Genomic DNA, 21,420 nt, shown 5'->3' with positions numbered 1-21,420 from the left:
AACGGAGCTCTGAGTCATGAGAAAGCTTCCAGATGAAAATTTGTCTAAAATATAAATTTCACTTTTAAAAGCGAATTAGTATCAATTATCCAAGGTTTTCCATGGAGGAAAAACACAGCACTTTTTTCTGAGGTAATTTAGTTTGTTCAGGGGCTTTATTTTTTCTTTTTAAAATTTTTAACTGGTTCTAATTTAGAATCAGAGAATCACAGAATATCCCAAGTTAGAAGGAGCCCACGAGGATCATCAAATCCAACTCCTGACTCCACACAGGGCAACCTAAAAATTAAACTATGTATCTAAGAGCATTGTTCAAACACTTCTTGAACACCTACAGGCTCGGGGACATGAGTACTTCCCTGGGGAGCTTGTTCCAGGGCTTGATCACCCTCTCAGTGATAAACCTTTCCTAATATCCAACCTGAACTTCCCCTGATGAGCTTTAAGCTATTCCCTCACGTCCTATCATTGGACAACAGGGAGGAGATTGGCACGTCCCACTCCTCTCCCCATCATGAAGAAGTTGTAGACAGCAGTGAGGTCACCTTTCACTCTCCTCTTCTCTGAGGTGAACAAATCTAGTATCCTCATAAGTCACCATCTTTGTTGCCCTCCTGTGGACACAAAACCTTCCCTTAAGGAAGGGTTGCAAAATGAAACAAAAGACCAATAACTGAAGGACAAACATTCATCCAGTTGGGCTAGTAAATAGGACTATGCAGCATACACACTGTGACTGAGTAGCCTGAACAGCTCATCTGGAACACAAACTTATTTTTTTCCCTAAAGAATATGTTGCCACAAACCAACACTGGGCTAGGACCACATAGAGATGTGGGGTAAAAGGCAGAAAAATTAAATATTTTCCTTTACCTCCAACCTCATATCTTTTGAACAAATTCAGTAACATTCTTAGAGGAATTAACTCTCATTCATTCTGTTGTTCAATTAGGTCAGCCCTTACAAAAAGAAAAAAACAATAATGAAAAGATTTCTGCTTTTTGTTGAGCTGCAAGTACAGCAAACCCAGAAATTGCCAAGCTGCTGAGAGCCTTTGGTTGGACACAACAGAGAGCTGTCCAAAGAAGCTGAAGAGCCTGCATTAAACTTTTTTTTCCTTTCTCTTAAATAGAAACATATTATCAGGAAGCGATATAAAAGACAAAATTCCTTTCCTGAAAGACTCACCGAGACTATAGCTCAGAGAATGGGCATATCTCAGATGAGGTGGTGATGGCCAAGAGAAAAGAACTTGTAAGGACTCTAAATGTTCCCATTTTACAACCAATCCAGGCCACAACATTTTTGGATGTTTTAGGGCAAAGGCAGACTTCCTTGCCTCTCATGTCACTACCACAGGCATGGGAATGTCCCTGAGGCTGGAAGGCATAGAGCCCCTGGTGAGATGCAGTGGGACGAGATCACCAGACAACAGGCAGGTGAAAGCCATTCAGTATGCCCTGAAGTCAGATGCCCTCCGTACCCAAACAGCTAGGCAGAAAAGACTGATGGTATGCTCCTTAAGCCTCAAATATTTCAGTGCCACCAAGGTGGGTTGGTATTTCAGCAAGAGATAACAAGAGACACCTAAATGCTCCATGATCATTTCATCTCCTTCCTTCTCGAGAAATCTTAATGCCACTGTGTGAATAACTGGGTTGGGAAACAGTTGATAATCACGAGGGATTACCAAAACCTGCTCACATGACCAAGTGCATCATGGAGCACATCCCTACTAACAACAAGAAGTTGCCATCCTGTATTTTCAAAAGAATATGGAGTTACTTATCCCTTTGTGTGTATGTTTCCTCTGCTAAGTAGCTACCTCCCACCAGTCCAGCAAAGGCTGGAATTCAGCAATAAACTTTTCCCTGGATTGTGCCTGTGGTTTGTCAAATGCATAGGACAAACATGCTATATAAATGTCACTAGTTATCTTAAGTGCCTGCGCTCAATTACGTACATTCAAGGTGCAGGAAAATACAGGGTTGTTCTTGTCTTTTGATTTGTTGCTTTTGGTTTTTTTTTAATACAGCCAGTACAGTCAGCCTTATTGCTATTTTCTGCGTACGAAAATTCAGCCATCCATTTGTTTCATTTCTTCCTGGTGTTCCCCTGCTGACCTCCTGCATTGCAGTTGAGTACCATTCCAGGTAGCTAACTTCAATTGCATCAGACTCTTTCTTTTTTTCATATTTAAAATTGGTGTGAGGCCACACAAAACTCAGTTCACAATTTTCTCATGTTGTTAACATTGCACATTGGTACGTTAAACAAGGTCTTTGAAAAACTATGCAGGATGGCCAGCAAAGATTTCTTTGGACTAATGTTCAGCTTCAGAAAACACTATGTTTGAAAAGGAAAAAAGAAAAGGGAAAAAAGAAAGAAAGAAAAGTAGTTAGTTGATACGAAACAACCCTCATTGTGATCCATCAAGCCTGTACATGCATGTTCACATTCTTCCAGCTGCAGACTTGCCTGGCCCAAAGTATACAAATACTTGTGGCAGGATCAGAAATTTTCCTTTTGCTAGGCATGAAGAAAAGAAATGCCTGATCTAGAAGACAAGGCTGGTAAAATTTAGCCTGGTGTGAGAAGGCTGTGTTTCACATGGAACAATTTGGATTTTCATACCATTTTCCCCTACTCTTCCTGACATGGCAAGTGAAGGGATCATCAGCAATGCTTGTCCTCAAGCCACATCTCTCACAGCAGTGCACAACAGTAGCCAGTACAACTGACTACGCCGAGCTGTAATCATCTTGCCTCCCTCCTGTGCAGCTAAAATCATCTTCCCTCTCTTCCCTTGCTGTTATTCTGAGCAGCTTACAGCTATCAGTCTGCATAGCTGCAGTCTAGGACACGCCACTGAGCCCACTGAACTGTCACTGGACATGACCAGTGACAGATATGGAGAAAAAGCATTTGCCTTATCTCCAAGCTCAACAGAATCCAAACACTTTGACTTAGAAAAGAAACCAGATCACCTGTCTGGGCTGATGGAGTACAAACTCAGTGAGTCTAAGTTGGCTGGAGCAAGCTGCATTAGAGCTTGAATAATATGCAGTTTTCTTTTTAACTAGTGTTTTTAGATAAGCAGTGTCATAATAAATAGACCTAGGGAGAAGTGCTCATTTTTCAGCTGCAGAGAAACACTCCAAATGAGTGTTCTCTGTTTGACAGCCCTTCTCTCCCACTCTCTTCACCCATCTTCCTCCCCTCCCTCCCTCACACCAAATATTTTTTCAAAATAAACATTCCTTCATTCCATTACCATTATACACCCTTTCTATATGCAGGTCAAGGACTTAGGTAGGACTGGAAGAGACCTATGGGCTATGGATGCCAGTGCCCTGTTATCACATGCACCTCTTCATAAATATATTGTGCTCCATCTTAAAAGCAGTCTGCTTTTTTCTCACTGGTCTTTGGGTTGGAAACCCATGCCAGGGCCTCCCTGCTGTAATAGGAGCCTCTTTAATTCCAGACTACACTGTCTTCCTCACTTGCTTTTCATGCTAGCATTATCTTTCAGCTGCAATACCTTTTCACCTTCAATGAATAGACATTTGAAGCATTTTTAGACGACATTTGTATCTGCCCTCAGTCTGCCACTTTGCTAGATTAAAAGGATGCAGGCTTTTCTTACATGACACGTTCTCCATCCCCTTGATTTTTTCAGTCTGCCCGGTAGGCCCTTCTCCCTATCAGTCTCATTTTCAATTAAGTTTTTGAACACAGGTGATCAGGTTTGTACTCACTATTCCAGGCGAAGTCTTGCCAGTGCCTTGCATAACGGCAGCAACACTTCCCTATCTCTGCTGCAAATGCCTCTCCTGACACATCCTAGATCACATTTGTCTTTTTCATGGCTGCCTTGGGCTGGCACGCTGAGCCCAGCTAGGACTCCCAGCTCCTTCTCCTCCTCCATCATTTCCAGCTGATAAGCACCTGTGAAACTTGGTAAAGCAGGAGGGTCAGCTAGACAGGGGATTGCTCCTGCTGCATCTCTTTATTTAAGACTGCTCAGAGGAAGAAAGAGGCATAAATGAGTCTGTAACAGCTGTCACAGTAGTTGTTATAGCCAGCCAAATCCTGTGAATGCTTTCCATTCCCATCCGCTGAGCAACCCCCGAGATCAAGACCAAGCCACAAGCAGCAGCATCTCTTGAGCAATGAACATCAGCTTCAGGAGGGTTCTCAGTGGGGGAGGAAGGAGTGAGAAAATAGCAGCAGAGTCACACACAACCCTAAACCCCCCTAAAATTGGTATGATGTAGAGAAGCTATTCTGATTGTTTCTTAAAAGCCTGAAGGAAATAAGCTAATTTGCAATGGAGGTGGGAATTTTTTTAATCGGGCAAAGACGTGTACATAGGTAAAAGGGAGGATGACATTAATGTTGCTTTGGAAAAAATACTTTCATTGAAATATTATGGTGCACTGTTCACATTCAGATTATACTGTAAAATGAGCAGATTTTTTTGTACAATATTGCTTGATGTGTTGCAGAGGAGAAAGCCTGGTAACTATCCTCATTCTTTCAATGTCACTATTTTTTGTAAGATGGCTAACCATGCCATCATTAAAATCACAAGAGGATTCATGTTTGTTTAATCTAAAATGAATGTAAATTGGACTTCATACTTAATACCTTAAAGCCATGCTGAAATACAAGGAATTCTATTGTCTTCGTATCATGTATTTTAGTTTTTTTTTTCTCCCCACTCCAGCAGAAGACTGACAGTTTATAACACAGTGGTGCAACTGCCTCATTTGTACATTTACAGTGCTTGATAAGGGGCTGAAATGCTTGATTCCCCAGAGGTCCTCCGTGTTCTTTTCCCAACAGGAAATGTCTTCCTATATTTCAATACAGCTGTGACAAATTTTTCTAAATAACAGATATCTAGCCTTTAGATACTGCCTTTCATGCAGGAGAACATAAAAACACGTTACACAGGGCTCATGCAAATCATTTCACTACACACCAGGCAGCACAGAGCAGAGCCTGGGATCAGAAGCGGAGTAGCCCGTTCCACATGGCACATCCTGCCCGTGGCCCTGGGACCCAACTCACCCCTACACACCATCTGTTGCATCAAATGCATCCTAAATTACAGTAAAAAAAATCAAGACAGAATTGTTGAAACCCCCCAAAGTTTCCCTAAGCCATACTGGATAGACATCTAAATGCATTGAAATATACTGCCAAAAATCTATATTGCCTTTGCTCAGGAAATGAGGTAACACCTTCAACCACCAAGTCACGCTGACTTTTCTTTATGTCAATAACACTGCCTAAAGCCTGGCTTTTAACAGTAGCCTTATCACCTATCCCCATTTATAGCACTACTGTGGATTGTACCACAGCACATTTGTTATAAAATTCTTCAAGAATAATGACAATAAAACCAAGACAATTACTCCTCCAAGCACTAGCGTTGGGGTATTTTTTAAAGAACAGATTTGATTGAAAGGTAAAGATTAGCTTTAAATTCCTCCACCCCTTCTTTTATTTGAATATGAAAAGAAGGTGTAATACAGATGCTTCTCTTGATGTGACATTAAAAGACAGTTTGGGTCAATATAATTACTATAGAACAGAAGATTTTTTTTAAAATCCTTAAATATTTGTACTTACTGATTTTACCCTTCAGATGCATTTTAGCATTCTGGGGTAATCGGTTAAGTCCAAACCACAGATGCCAAAGTAAGTACTAGACAGTCCCTCCCTATACTACACGTAGAACAACACAGGTTAATCCCTCTCCAAACAAGAAAAAAGCTATTTCTGCAACAACAGTTTAGAATGTGATGATGTGAGTCAAAGTGACCCCCTAGAAGAGTTTCTTTGCACTTCATGGCAGGTTAACGGACATGTTATAAATGTCAGACTACACCATTTTTAATAATAAAAAAAGACACTGTAATACTGTTTCCTTGTAACCGGGACAGAAAATCATTTGGTAACAGTAAGAACATTTATTGGTTTTGACATAAAAATTTCTTGCTGTGAGGTGGAAACACTGTACTCCAAATACCAGAAGAAACACGAAATCTCAAGGGTTATGTTCAGTAACTCTTGGTTCAAAAGCAGACGCGGCAGGTGCATTATTTAAGAGCTTGTCAGAGATGATCTTCTACAGCATGCTACTCCAGGATTCATCTCCTGCTATGCCTGGGAAGGGGATTCTCATGTAAATATATGGCAGAACTGGCTGGCTGCACATCAAGCCCATACTGCCCAACCTTCTTCAATACCACTGTGCTCACTACAAAATGTTAGTATCAGAAAAGGTCTTCAGTACTGAATATAACTACCCCCCTCAGATACCCCATGTAAGAGCAGTTCTTTGGCTGAGGGCTTCAGAGTGCATTTGCTCTGAAAATTTCAAAGTGACATTTTTCTCAGTAGCCATACTTGATGTTCTAAATTGTATTTTGTATTGCTGTGCTCAGTGCCATCTCAACGCCACAAAGATGTAGTATACTCAATGCAAAGGAGAAACAGTTGCAGCCTAAGCTACTGCTTTGAATTTCTTGACTCCTGCACATACAAAAATTTGAGCATATTTTATTTAACTTTTTTTTTTTTTCTTTTCATTCTTTCAGAGCATAAATCCTTCAGTAGAAGCTAGTCACATCAGGATTTCAATAGGGATGATCACAAATAACCATGCTAGTAGGGAAACAGAAGAGGTTCAAAGGACCAAACTGTTAAAAACAAAACAAAAATTAATTGAAATGGGTTGACTGGGTCCTCTGCCTATAGCAGCGAGATAGATTTTCAGCTGTGTAAGCCATGGGAGCATTACTGTCTTCAGCACAGATGAGCTCATTTGTGCAAAGGATTTGACCTCTGTTTCTGTAGAAGATACTCTAGACATGTGTAGACCTGCACAACTACCTTCCCATTTCTCTCACTCACCCATCAACACTTCAGGAAGAAGGAATTTCCTATGTGTTTTGGGTGGCAGAGTCAAAACAAACACAAAATCCAGTTTGAACTACTCCAGTACAAACTTAAAAATCCCTCAATACAGGAAAATCACAGCCAGTAAAATATATCTTTTTTTCTTTTTTATGTAACTGAGTAGCTTAAAAAGAAACAGGAGAGAAAAATCACTTTCGGTTAAGAACAAGCAAGAGAAATTGCATACTTTTAGAAAATACTATTTTGAAGGAAAGTGCTTGCCTTAAACATGTCTATACTGGCCAGTCAGAGAGAATACGGAGACTAGAAAGAAATGGCTTCGCTAAAGTACCATTGCACTAAACAACATTTGAGAGAGGAGGAAGACTACAGAGAAAGCAATGGGTGTACTTGAATATGGAGTATGTTGACCACATGTTTGTGGCACAAAAAACATCTGTAACAAAACATTTTGCACAAAATTGTGCTCTGCAGTGGGGAGAGAAACTAAAGAATGAAAAAGGAAGGTGAATCTATGTACGTTTAACTGAAAAACAGAAAGCAGCTCTCTACCATCTCTCACTTGCACTGAACCCTGAAGGGGAAAAAAATCAGGATGATTACACATTTAACTGCAGTAATCCTGGATTAGAGCATTTAATTCCTAGACTGTTTACAAGCCGTCAATACAAACATTAATAAGCAGATATATGGTAGGCTGCTTTAAAAGTCTATTACTTCCCTGTCAAAACTAGCTCTGGTATAAATTCAGGACTATGCAATGTTTCATTCTTTTTAAGGAAGGTTTTATCTTAGGGGTTTTAAGTCATCTCTTATGCCTGAATTACTACATAAAAATATAACATCCTCAGCAAACATTAAGTAGGTGGTTTCTCTTTTGTTAGCAAATCGAGTACACACTAGCCTTTTCAATTTTTGAATGCTTTTGAAAATAAAAGGTGTCTCAAATATAACATTTGTAACAGGTAAATTATATCTCTTCAGACAAGAGTAACAATTAACAGAAAGCATCTGTACCATGTTTACCTTTATGAAGCATTATTGTACCAAGTAGCACAGAACCTCAATACAAGTGAAAAATTATTCTGGAGAAACATCTGGAAAAGTCTTCACCATTATCTCTAAGGAAACTGATAGCTCTGCAGAAAACTTATCTCTGAAGTCTCCTCCATCAACAAATATTATTCAGTCACTCACAGTACAGGTAAATTACCTCATCAGCTTAAACCTTGTTTCGGCATTTCAAAAAACCAAAAAATTTCTCAGTCTGGATTCACATACCGGCAATCACCACGGGCTGACACGTCACAGCAGGACAGGCTTACGTGCCTAGGAAATTCCAACACGCACAATGCTGCTTTTCAGAAATGGGTTACCGAAGAAAGATTTAATTTGAATTTCCCCTTGCATTTTTTCCATTTCTATTTCTTCCATTTTGAATAGCACAGTTTCTCCCACCCCTCCACCCAATAGCATATAAATTAATTTCCCTCAGATCACTTTAACCTGTGTCTTAATTCAGTGGAAGCTGGGTAAAATTCTTGATCTAAACCCAACTGTAGTCAAGAGAAGCCTTTCCACCGGCATCAACAGGTTTTAGCTCTGGATGGGGAAACCCAGGTGTGGTGCTGCCGTGCAACAACACTCCCCATGTCCTGCTGACCTCTGCATATTTCAGCAGGCGTGGGAACACAAATCATCCCCAATTGCACTCTCTCCAAGGTATAGGCTAACGTAAAGCTTTGTATCAGATGGGAAACTACACAAACAGGAGATGGCAAACTCGTAAGTGACACCACCAAAGTCATGTGGCTGATGCTTCCAAGAGTTCAGAAGTACTGCAGTCAGGTAACTTGGGAAACTATAAATTCATTGATTTTGCTAGCTCGGAGAAATGTTGTGAAACTCTACACTGTCTCTCACTGACAAAACCGCAAAGTATCTGTAGTGGCATGTTCTGCCACTGAATGCCTGCTGTCCTTACAGATAACATTCTACACACATAACTGAGATTATCACATGTAAAAAGAATGAGGGAAGGGGAGAAAAACAAAGAAAAATGCATCTTAGAAGTTACTTATGTTTAATGCTTAAAAGTCTGAATGCACAAACAATAATCTACCATTATAGAAGTACTGGTGGTCAATACAATGCATTAGAACTATGTACAATGACACAGTTTAGTATCAAAATCTTTCTACAATGTAGAGTATTACGAAACTGTTAATGACATCAAACACTAAGCACTTAAGACACCATTTTTTGCTACCACATTTGGAACTTCAATGAACAGTCCATTTTAACTTGCAGCATCAATCCATTTCTAGTATGAAATTAAGTAATTTTCTACTTATACAATAAGATTTATCTACACGGGTCTTTTGATTTTGATCCATAGCAGCAAAGGCACTGTACATCAGCAGATCCACAGACTTAAAGATTTTTTTTAAAGCATTCAAAAAAAAAAAAAGTCACAGATCATAGTTTAACAGCTACAACAACAACATAAAAAGATAACACGTTGTCTCTGGCACAATGGCTCAGTCTGTGTCCATTTTAGGGACATCCAATCAAGACTTGGATTGAACTGCTGGCGAACAAAGCAAGTCCTTATCCCAATGAGAATCCATTCCTTTTTGTATGTCGGAATGAGTACTCTTGTAAATCCTACCTCAGAGGTCATTGCTTTTGTAGTTTGTATATTGGTAGGCATCCATTCTTATTTCAGTGCAGTTTCCAAAGAACATATCAAATATTTTTCATAATCTCTTGTAATTGAAAAATTGCCCAAAGATACATATCCCCATTTTCAAGGAAACATTGCAAAAGTTTCCAGAAGTAACAAAGGTGATTCTTTGAGGCAACTTATTGTACTCTCTACAATATAACAAAGAGAGGTGTTTATATTAAAAAACCTAGCTTGACACCAAAATGCTTTATGTTTATCAACAGAATAGCATTGAGAACAAATCTGTACACAAGATGCTATATTAACATTGCAAATATATAAATTAGCACATTCTTACTTAAAGTGAATTTAATTTAGATGTGAACTGAATTTGCCATTCATCACAGGCATGTAGATCACTGGCTACGGTTTGCAATTTCCTAAGTTTCCAAGACTGTCTAAAATAGTTAAGATACAGCATCTTCCCACCAAATAATTATACTGTAATAACACTTAGAGGTCTCATTCAAGAACAGGACTAAAAAATATAACAAAGTTTATTTTTTTAAATAGAAACTACAAGTCTATTTAGTGTAACTTTAACTATCTCCTGAACATCCTTCTCCAAGATCCCCAATTTATCCACCTGCTAAAACACAAAGTATACAATGCACCTTTTAAACTAAAGCCGGGCCAGACAGCTTTATTTAGTCAGTTCACTGTTAGAAAGCCTTCTTTAAACAAAATAAATACATTACAGCTATGATACATAATTAAAGAGTCAAGTTCACTGTTAAGTATGCTTATTCCATCTTCCTCCAAGTAGGTATCTGACAATTTGGTATCACAAGTTCTTAATGAGCATTCACAAATCAATTGCAAGTTAAGGAAGTAAAAATAAATTCCACAACTGTGATGAGCATTTAAGTTCTCAGTTTCGAAAGAAAAAAAAAAAGGAATATACAGCAAAGTGCTAGGAGAAGGAGTTCTGTCTGCATTCAGATTTGTCTCTAATAAATAACTTCATAGACTGTAGCTTTCTTGTCCCCAGAGCCAGTGACAATGTATTTGTCATCCACAGAGACATCACAGCTAAGCACAGATGAGGATTCTTTGGACTACAAGGAAAAAAAAAAAAAGAAAAAAAAGATTACATCTTTCCAATCCTTCAGTCCAGAAGAGCTTGAAGATTAATTGGAAGAGTTTAGAGAGGGAATACATCAAAAGCTCATTTAAATATCAGTATTGTAGTGCCAGCTTTTGTTACGAGACTGTTTCTCCAAACTTGTTCCACTTAAAGCTCTACGGCAGCAAAAACCAGCAGTGGAAATGGAAGCGAATGTCATGGACCTAGAGAAAAATCTATCAATCAAACAAAAAGAAGCAGTCCTTTCTATACATTTTACAAGCAATAAGCATTTATTAATATTTTATATATCAGCTTTTGCATAAAAATGAATGAAAAGCCATCTTCTTCTCTCCCTTTTTTGTTGTAAACCAGAAATCCGTATGGAGAAGCACTACAAAGCCCTACCCACCCACAGGTATGAAACAAAGAGACTCCACGGAAGTAACTGTATCTCCTCTCACTATTTCCCCAACACAGAAGACAAAAGTCTTGCATAAAGGAATTTACATTATTAGGGAAGATGCAAATACGAAAAGACACTGTGGTGGAATAGGATGTGCAACAGTGTACTGCAGGTGAATGAGAAACAGGATACATCAGGACGCAGTAGCTCTGTCTCTCCCAGCTTTTCTGTCTTTTCTGAGATGACGTGTACTTATTGTCACATTTTACTTGCTGTTTTCTTTACATAACATATGTCCACATTCTTTTCTGCCTGTCACCGCAAGAGCTAAACACGTCCTAGTCATGCTAAGTTTTTGCCAAGAAATCTCTGCTGCACTGCACAGAAAGTTTCTTTCTCTACTCCTCATTAAGAGAGCTGCTGGGGTTTTAACATCACTTTTAAGGAAGATGTGTTCTTTTTAGGATCATTTGGGCTTTCAGTGGGAGGTGGTTCTGGAGCTGAATAGCCTCCATCAAGAAAACTCAGACCTCAGCTTCCTCATGTCAAGGCAAACTGTGCTGTCCCCAAAGGTGGGGACATGATACTTTTCAGTACAGATGAGACCTGATCATTTAAACTGGAACTCCAGTTAACTCAATTCAAAAAATTCCCAGCCTAGAGGTACCCATAGGTGAAAGAAGAAAAGAACATGCTGAAAATCCTATTTTTCTTTAATAGCACTGAGGTGCCATTAAAATTGGGCACAGAGAGATTAAAGACTATAGAAAGATTACAACTTCCAGTTACACTCCACGAGGCTCCTGCATAAGGATACAGTCTTCAGCTCAGGAGTCTGCCTGTCCAATCCATGGATTTTACGCATCTCATCCAAGAAAAATACGCATGCTGAATATGACTTTCACTGTTTTAGCTGTTATTTTGGACCTTCAGTGAATGCTCACCTAACAACATGACTTGGCTACTGTATTACAGCAATATGCACAAGAAGGTAAGAAAGGAGGGTATTAAAAACAATTTTGGATTAAAGGGCTACTTCATTGTAAGAGCTAAATTACTCATATGTTAGAAAGGACAAAAGCGTATCTCTCTTTAATTACGGACAAAGTCTTAAAAGAACACAGTAACTAGCCAAGAATTTCTATTTAAAAACTCCTTAAGCTAATGACAGACCCTGAGATGTGCAGCTCTACTGCACTGTAATGTATGTGGAAAATAGCTTTTAGGAGATTATTACCTGGAATATACTGGCTCCATAAGGTGTTCTCCAGGCATTAAGAAGATTATCTTTTCCAGTGCTTACAAACCATTTGCCTGCAACAGATTGTTTAAATGTTATTGTTGCATTTTGTTTTCAAGGAATGCACCCCAAGAAACAGATTAATCATAAAAATAATGCATTCACACATATCCAAAGAACAGTCACATTTTCACCTGGTTGCACCACAATGTTTGATCACAACATAAGCAGTTCACACAAAAAAGCAGTCATACCGAACCTTTTAAATAATTTTAATACTTAAATTTAATATCTAATTTTTAACTATACCTCTACTTCCATTTAAAGGTAATCTTGAACAAACTTCTCAGGAGAGAAAACACTGGCATAGAAAGATTTGCTTACCACAGTGAGCAAATTTGAGTGACAACACACAGCTCTCATGAAGATGCAGCTGATACTTATCCGGCTTAGTAACGTGCAGCACCTCGACGTTACTGTTCTCCATTCCTACTGCCAACCACTCACCAGTTGGACAATAGCCCAGTGAGAAGATCTGGAATTAGCACAACACATGCTTCAATCAGTAAAGGAATGAGCTTGAGATATTCAAAACCAACTCTTGCTAGACTGTTAACACTATGCTAAAACACATTTTGGTCTACTACAGTTTTAGAAACATGATAATCCAATTACTATAGTAATTAAGATAAATTAGTTCATGTAAACAAAGCCAAATTAAAACTGTAATAGTAAAGCACTGAATCAAGCTACAAAAGTTAATGTCCTAGCTTATCTGACAGCATTTAAAAATATTTCCGTAAAATATGTTTTGAACAAGAATCTACAGAAACAGGAACAGACTGCACACAGGAACAGTTTAATCTGGCAATTCTTTTATAAAAAGGATTCTCCACTACTCTCGTGGGAGAAGTGTTAATCTGTCAAATAGCCATAATCCAGAAAGATGTTTAGCTGCCATATCAAAAAAAAAAAAAAAGTGTATGAGACTAAGTGAAAAATTCTTTGGAATTCTCTTTGAGCCTGCTTTTTTTTGCTTAAAAAACTCCCTAAAATCCAAAAGAACAAAAATGCTTGTTTTAGAAAACCATGACTGATTTTTCTTAACATGCCAAAGCTTCTGAAATGGAACCTGTGACGTGAAGTCATGTTGCTGTAGCTGTCTTCCTTCTCTGAGATCCCAGGATCTGACTGTATTGTCCAAGCCTCCTGTCCATAGTTTGGTGCCATCATTAGAAATGTCAATACAGCTCGCCCCATCTGTGTGGCCCTGAAATTGCCTGAAAATATTGAAGGAAGATATGCATGTTCTCACACTGGAAACAGTTGGCTCTGAGTGGGTATATGAAATATCTCCTTTTTCTTTCAGTCCCTGACACACAGCCATGAATGACAACAGTAACGTAGATTCCAATAGCAATCTGAGATTAATATAAACTCTGGGATGACCACATGAGTTTTGTGATGAATTAATGAAGCAATCAGCCCAGACAGCCAAGCACTAATTTGATTTCAAAAAGCCCACTTGACGAGTCAGATAGGCCAGGGATCTTTGCTGCTGAATGTGTGATACCCACTCCCCCCACAGGAATGTAGCATGATCATCAAAATACACTTAGTTTAAGAGGAATCTGCAGGTCACCAACAAAGTTGGGAAAAAAAGAGCAGTCTAAATGGGAACATCAGGGAGTAAAAGCCTGCTTGTATAGGCAATACTGAGATATTACATATAACAACATACACACAGTGCAGTGCACAGAGAAGCTCTGTATGACTGGCCCCTAGCTTACTTTACAATAGTGTTGAGCAGAAACCCACACTCCTAAGATGCTAAGTTTGCAATGCAGTAATTTACACACATCTTTACCCAAGACATACTCGCTGGAGCACGGATTAAAGAGATTGGAGTGGGAACACAGTGTATTGCACGGAAACAAAGAAAATCACCTGTTCAAAGAACCTACAGCAGTGTCAACATCAACTGATCTTAGGAAACTATAGTTATGGTTGCTCAACAGGTCTGGAATTATGAAACTCTCAAAACCTATAAACAATTATATAGACTTTTGTCGAAGTATTACCATGGCTATTGCCTAGCAATGAAATACTGGAAGTGACTATGCAGGCACCATGGAGAAAATAGCATATGTAAGCAGAAGAGCAAATAAAGCCATGTCTAATTAGTTCTTCACAACCTGACGATCCAGCTCTGTCGACCTACCTTACTAAAGTCTGGTTATGTAGATCCCACACTGCAATGTTCCCATCACTACAGCAAGAGAAGCAGACCTTGGAGTCAGGGCTGATAGCTAGGGCATAGCAAGCTGGAGCAGAAGATGTCAGCTCTGCTTTGATGCGAGGAGTTGGAGCTGCCAGGTCCCAAATGGATAACGTGCTGGCTTCCCCACCAACAATCAGGGTGCGGCCGTCGGGGAGCAATCTGCAGGAACGGATGTAGTTATCTCTGTTCTGTGGAGACAGAAACCATCAAGAGATTACTCATGAGGAAAGGAAAACAGCATTAACATGAGAGCAGAAATCCATAAAAGTATTGTATTCCCTCCTGGTTTTAATGAGCCATTTTTACTTATGACAATGATAAAGTGTACTAATGCCAGAAAATTACATGACATGAGGGAAGTACTTAAACTTGATCTACAAAATTCAGTAGTGAGACATATTTAATCTTAATTAGCATCAAAACGCAAAGACCTGAACCCAGCCCAAAACAATTCAGGATAGCTGTATTCGACAGCTTGTGTAGAAAGTTACATTTTCATACTCTGTTTATTTCGGCACATTAACCTCTCGGCATGGGGGAGTAACAAATTCCCTATGCACTCCCCCGCCTCTGTTCCAGTGAGACTTGCTGCCACCATCTACGAGATGTCAGAGGAAAATATTTGGGCAATTTTCTTCATTTGTGTAGCAACTTGTGCAGCAATTCATTATACATCTACATGTGCAGCACAGTTCTCATTCTACTGCTTCTATAACAAGAAGCAACATCTTACCAAGAACTGGTAAATGACACAAGAAAAGCTGCTAACAATGGTTCATCTTGTTAGCACATTCAAATAATTTGTGAACAAGACTCAGGGATATTTTTAATTGTCACATTAAGACAAGGCAATGCATTCACACACACACAGAGACACAAAATATGTGACACAATCTTCAAATATTCTGAGAATACAGTTGTAAGATTGCAATTTTTAGCATGATCAAGCTTTCAGAATTTATCAAGCTTTAACATTGCCAACAAATGTCAAAGTTTTTATAAACAATATTTGCTGTGCTGTCTTTGATCTTTCCCCCTATCAATACAATTTTAGGATACTAAAGATGTTTTGATTCATTGGGGGGAAAAAACCACAAGTACAATATACTTCAAACTCAGTTCTAAATGAAACAACAAAATGTCAAGCTTTGACACCAACGACAGCACTCAAATAGCCACTGTTTTTTGTACCTTAATTGTATCACTTCAATCTTAACACAACCTGCTATCTTCTTCCACTGTCAAATGCTGCTGTTCACCTACCAGGCAGTCCAGCTGAGAGACAGGGCTCTTGTTGCCAGGGTGGCTGATGTCCCAGACTTTGACGCACCCCTTCCCACCTGTGTACACGTGTCTTGTGGGGTTGCTGATGGTAACTGCACACACAACTTCCCCATGGTTCAGAGTGTTGATCTGACGGGCATGGCGAGGGATTCCTGGACCAATGAGGGCATCAGGAGGGAAAGGAACTGGCTGCATCTGACCATCTGCGCTTACATGAAATGAGTATGCTCTGAGGGTGAAAAAAAAAGATAGGGGGTGATTTAACAAGTTTTTCTTCAAGTCTATTTAAGAAAACAGAATTAAAGGTGTGTTTCCACTGCACACATTCAGACTATGCACTCAGGTCCTTTTGCAATCTTTTTAATTACATGAAGAAGAAATGATTTATTTATCTATAGCATGGCCCTCAGAGCATAAACTTGGGTACTTTTAACATGGAAAGTCAAGCACCATCTATCAACCAAATGAGATTTTGCAACTCATGCAATGATGATTTCTAGCATAAGTGAGGATACATAAAGCTACTCGTAAACTTGGGGCACAGGGAAACCAGTGCATGCAGAGAAGGGAAGGAAGGTCAGGTCACGGCCCCCTGGGAGACAGAAATAGTTGGCTAGCTGCTGCAGAGCATGGCAGGTAGCTGAGTGCCAGGGGAGACTTGGTCGCTCCCTTACTGACTCTAACGTGCAAACTTCAGCTGGACTGCTGCCAAGATGGCCCAAATGCACCTCGAGTCCCACACCCCTAAGGCAAAACTGTCCAGCACTCCACCTAAGAGTGCAGCGAAACTTCCACCATCAAGGAGTCAAGTCCTCAAGGCACAGTTGACATCTGACATGACAGACCAGCAAAAATGCACTGGAATTTTTTTCCTTCTTTTGGGCTTGCTGTCTCTCCCCACCCTCTGGTTTTTTTTTTCCTTGGTTTTTTTTCCTTTTTTTTTTCTTGTGTGTGTGTGTGTATGTGGACCTGACACAACAGCTACAAATCCTAATTTCCCTTGCCAGAATCAGGGCTCTCACTGAGAAAGAATGTGTTGTGTGACTGCCAGTTATGCCACCTGTGAATAACCTATCAACAGCTTCATCTCAAAACATTTTCCAGGGAGAACAGTTCCGTTGTGAAATTGTCTTGTTCTGAGATGCTACTTGACACATCACATCTATTACAAGAGCACAAACTTCATAAGAGGGTTCACCTAGACATAATAAGGCATGTTTAACGGAAGGTTTTAATTTCCTTAGACCTAAAAAATCATCATAGTATTGATGAAAAATCCATTGTCACAATGGTGAGATTAGAAGAGGTCATAAAAAAAATAATTTTATGAGAATACTTAGGGAGATCACTTCTTTAACTGTTGCTTCAAAGTTGCTGAAGAAGGCAGCCTCCAGAATTCAACTATTGAATTTGTTATTTAAGATTCATATTGCATTAACACTGGAACAACAATTTTCAGTGGGACAAAATGCAACTACATTTTCACCTTTCTGCCCTCTTCCCAGTGCTTTACACACTCTTCTAATCCTGTGCTCCCTTTCTTGTTCTGGAAGGTCTGAGTGACAGATCATCTCATCATTCTCCATTTTTTTACATTAAATACATACAGGAAAGGGTAGGACAGATTTCTGTGGTTGTCAGAAGCAGCAAACTGCCTATATGAGTATAATTAGAGTTGATTATCACCGCAGAAATCTGAAATGTCTTGCTCGTTATCTCCCTACTTCCTGTTTGCTGCAACAAGGTACTGAAAAAAGCAGCTGATGGTCACCTGAAATCTCTAACAAAACAAGTGGAACTTCATTATCATCTTTTCTGATTCCTGCATGCAGTTGCTCTCTGCAGAGCAGTGTTGAGCACTGAGTGTATATCATCCAAAGTGATTTTTAGCATCCTTATGAAGTACACAGGGAATATATTTAACAATTACAGAAATAAAGCTGAGATCTGGAGCGATCTGTGACTACATTATTCTCACTCTATTCATTAGTCCATACCAGCACGTGTGATTAAACTGTTGTTTTGTTTGGTTTTGTGGTTGTTGAGTGTTGTTTAGTTGGTTTTTTTTTACTCTGAGAACTAACACCACATGTTGCTTATTTGAAGAACTCTAAATATCTTACAAATACCTGGCACTATAAACACCTGTTGAGCACTTTTTTGTTCTTTTCACATTAGCCACCTTTTCTATTTATATATTGTACAATCCTCAGTGTTTTGATATATCTCCATAGTGAAAATAAAGTTATTAGGGGCCAGATCCCCGATGTGGCACGATGCTACCTGCTCCATTTCAACAGACAGGCAACAGTCTGGGGAATTTATACAACTTTCACTCTAAGGGAAAAGAAAGAGTAAATGAGAAAGCAACAATCCTGAATGATAGCTGTGAAAAGTACTGCACTTAAGATGAAGAAAAATCAATGCAATCATGCTAAAACAAACACAGATTTTAAAGGTTTCAGGCCCTACAGCAGACAAATGATAGCTACACTTAAAACATTTAAAACAGTCAACAACATTCAAAAGCCTTTGAGAGGCACCAGAATTGAACTGGTCAGCTTGCTTCATGTTTTATTACCCCCATCTCTAACACAAGTAAGATGTGAGCAGGGAGATCTCTGCACCCCTGGTATTGCTATTTCTCAGACCATAGCAAGCAAAGCCTGGTAGAGCCGATAACCCTTCCTTCCAGGTGATCAACTTCACCAAGTATGAACTTCAACCAAGTGAACATTTGAACATTATGTCAAGACATTTCTAAGTGCCCGCTGCATGTGTAGGATGAAGATCCGTGCCCCACAGATTTTTTATCGCAAGCAGCTGGTCCAGAAGCTGCTGCACACCAATTTCCATGCCTGCCTTATGCAGCCACCTAACACGGCAGCGCAATTAGCAGAAAAATCAACTTCAGGTGGTAACTAGTGTGTGACGTGAGAAAACTGGACATGGTTTATGGTTTGTGTGACATATAGGTACAAGAGGAGTCACACGCGCTAGGACTGATCGCTTGTCACCACGGTATGTTATTAATATTGTGTGTCTGCAAGCTCACTGACAGGCAAGCATATGCATTTACTCACATGCATGCAAGTGTGTGACTATCCTCCAACCACTCCTCCACAAACACGTTCATACATAGGAGAGTGAGAAAAGGAATAGCACAAACATTTCCTGCTCTTCAAACTCTCCAGTATTAGCTGGTCACAGTTTCCCGCAAGTGTCACATAAGAAGGGAAACTGGAGTACTGTTACATAAAATCTGGATCAATATGGTTTGCATAGCTGTTTTATTTTTTCCCCTCTTTAATTCAAGAGGGATGTGAGCAGAGAGTTCTTCACATCTGTGTAATTCTTTTTCTGAGGCTCAAAACAAGTGAACCCTGCTAAAGCAGGTCACCTTTTATGGTCAGTTCCATCAAGGATGAATCTGAACATTATGATACAATAATTCTTTCCAGTAGTTTCAATCAAACAAAATATTTCAGTGTTCCTTTCTCTGCACACTGCCATTTATAGCAGCTGATAAGTTTGCAAGTAATTGCAAGGCTTTTATGAATAAAGAAATAATTTTTTTAATCTAAGAATCTGAGCACACGAGAGATGGAAAGTCAAGACCCGTTCCAGTTTGCATTTCCATGAAAGACCAACCAGCGAGATTCAGAATGTAAACACCTCAAAGTTCAGCTCTTTTTCCCATTTATTTCTGTCTCCTTTACTATGTATCACCCAGTCCTTGTCAGCTGCTATTAGTCTTCAAAACAAATTTAGAAATGCAACTTTAAGATTAAACAGTGTTTCTCCTGCTCGTGCCAAATAGCTACATTTATTTCTATTCATGCAATAGTTTCCAGTGGCTAAGGGGAATTCCAATCAGCAAGGGAACACAACTTCAATGATGATTGACTTTTAAAGTTGAACAATTGATACTCACGGTTTTCCTCCTGGGATGCCTGTAAGATTGGGAGGGATGCCTGGGACTCGCATGTGATGATGTGGATCAAAACCAACCTATAGTTTTCCCCGAGTAAAACAAAAAGTTGTATTAAAGATGGAGTTAGGCAAAGACAGACTGTTTAATTCATGTTCTCCATAGCATAATCCCCAAATTACAGAGAGACTGAATTAGATTTAACCCCGCAGGTCTTATATTTAATATGAACTGCGCTCACCATCGAAGACATTAACAGCAAACACTTACCACCGGAGATCTCCCGTAAGCTGCTGCTGCTGCTGCTGCTGCAGCTGCTGCACTCATTTGAGGGGAAATATTGTGCAGACCAGCATAGGCAGCTCCAGGGCTGGTCAGTTCCCCGTTCATACCAGCATGCGGCACGATCCCAAATGGAGTAGGATAAGGACATGGCACTGCCATAGGCGTCCTTAAACCTGAAGCTATTGAGGGAGGGAAAAAAAGAGAGAGAAGTCACACACAACCAGCTGAGACCCATTACATGAAATATGATTTTGGCAAACAGCAGAAAAAGTATACATATATATATATACACGCTGCATTGAAGTGCTGAAGAACCAGCTCAGCATCCAGTTTAAGCAGCTGTAATATACTGCCTCATCCCTGTAGATTTAAAGGGAGTCTGGTTAGGGACAAACGTCCACTGTTTCACACCATCGGAATACACAGACACTAACCTAGCGGGTCCACACCTGGGGGTTTGCCAGGCACTGGCCTCAGTCCGGGAGTGGAGTTGCTGCCTGGAGTTGGGGCATCAGTCCGTGGAGTTGGGGTATTTGATTTAGACACAGGAGTGGTAGATTTCTCATTCTAATCACCAAAAAGGAAAAAGGAAGAGTTTGTTAGTTATTTTACTTTTTTAGCTAGTGGTTGGTAAGACAGCCAACAACAACCAGAGTATGTGTGATATTTAGCTTTTGGGTTTTGATTTCAGCAGTCCCTGGCAACGAAGAGAAGCTGCAGGGACACTGAAAAAGACGGAATGGCTTTGGGAATTAACTACAGCCTTCACAGCTTTCCTCATCAGGGGCATCCATATGATTCAGAATGAGCTCAATGACTGAAAACCATTGCTGTCTGACAATTATGTTGGCAGCTACGTGAAATCCGTCAGTGGTCTCACTCCGCTCATAGCGGACCTGCTCCCATGACGATTATGAGTTTCTGTGAGAGGCCACCGCCGGGTGGAGAAGACCAGGAAAAGCCCCCACAACCGACCAAGAACTCATGCCCAAACGTGGTGCTGGAAACACAGGACAGAGACAGTGATGGGTATAAAGTCAGCAACTGTGCGGTGCAGCTCTTGTGACAAGCTTGTTCATCAGACAAACCACTGACTCCCAGGCGTGAACCTGTCATTCCATCACCTTTCCTGAGCACTACATCCACTCTAAGCTTTCTTTTTATTTCTTTAAATAATTGCATACCCTGACCTGTGAAGAACTGAGAGGGGAGTTACTGTGCAGCTCAGGAAGGTGATTAACTATGGTCACAAACAGGAAAGGA

At 39.8% G+C, this 21,420-nt stretch overlaps 1 protein-coding gene across 1 annotated transcript in view; it reads right to left on the bottom strand.

The window, feature by feature from the left end:
* Positions 1 to 8,996: 8,996 nt before the first annotated feature.
* The window catches only part of TLE4 (transducin-like enhancer of split 4), a gene marked incomplete at its 5' end in the record, with an annotated part of 97,003 nt that continues 84,579 nt past the window's right edge, over positions 8,997 to 21,420 (bottom strand). Inside the window, 9 exons of the mRNA XM_009700118.1 lie at positions 8,997 to 10,722; positions 12,374 to 12,450; positions 12,761 to 12,911; positions 13,509 to 13,656; positions 14,598 to 14,845; positions 15,921 to 16,170; positions 19,876 to 19,952; positions 20,143 to 20,336; positions 20,592 to 20,724. Of these exons, the coding sequence (XP_009698420.1) occupies positions 10,615 to 10,722; positions 12,374 to 12,450; positions 12,761 to 12,911; positions 13,509 to 13,656; positions 14,598 to 14,845; positions 15,921 to 16,170; positions 19,876 to 19,952; positions 20,143 to 20,336; positions 20,592 to 20,724 (1,386 nt within the window). The remainder of the gene's footprint in view (positions 10,723 to 12,373; positions 12,451 to 12,760; positions 12,912 to 13,508; positions 13,657 to 14,597; positions 14,846 to 15,920; positions 16,171 to 19,875; positions 19,953 to 20,142; positions 20,337 to 20,591; positions 20,725 to 21,420) is intronic.

Source organism: Cariama cristata, unplaced genomic scaffold (genome assembly GCF_000690535.1).
Source record: "Cariama cristata isolate BGI_N322 unplaced genomic scaffold, ASM69053v1 scaffold23595, whole genome shotgun sequence".
Taxonomy (NCBI): Eukaryota; Metazoa; Chordata; class Aves; order Cariamiformes; family Cariamidae; genus Cariama; species Cariama cristata.
Note: the sequence above shows the minus strand (reverse complement) of the source record. Positions and strands in the feature narration are given on the sequence as shown.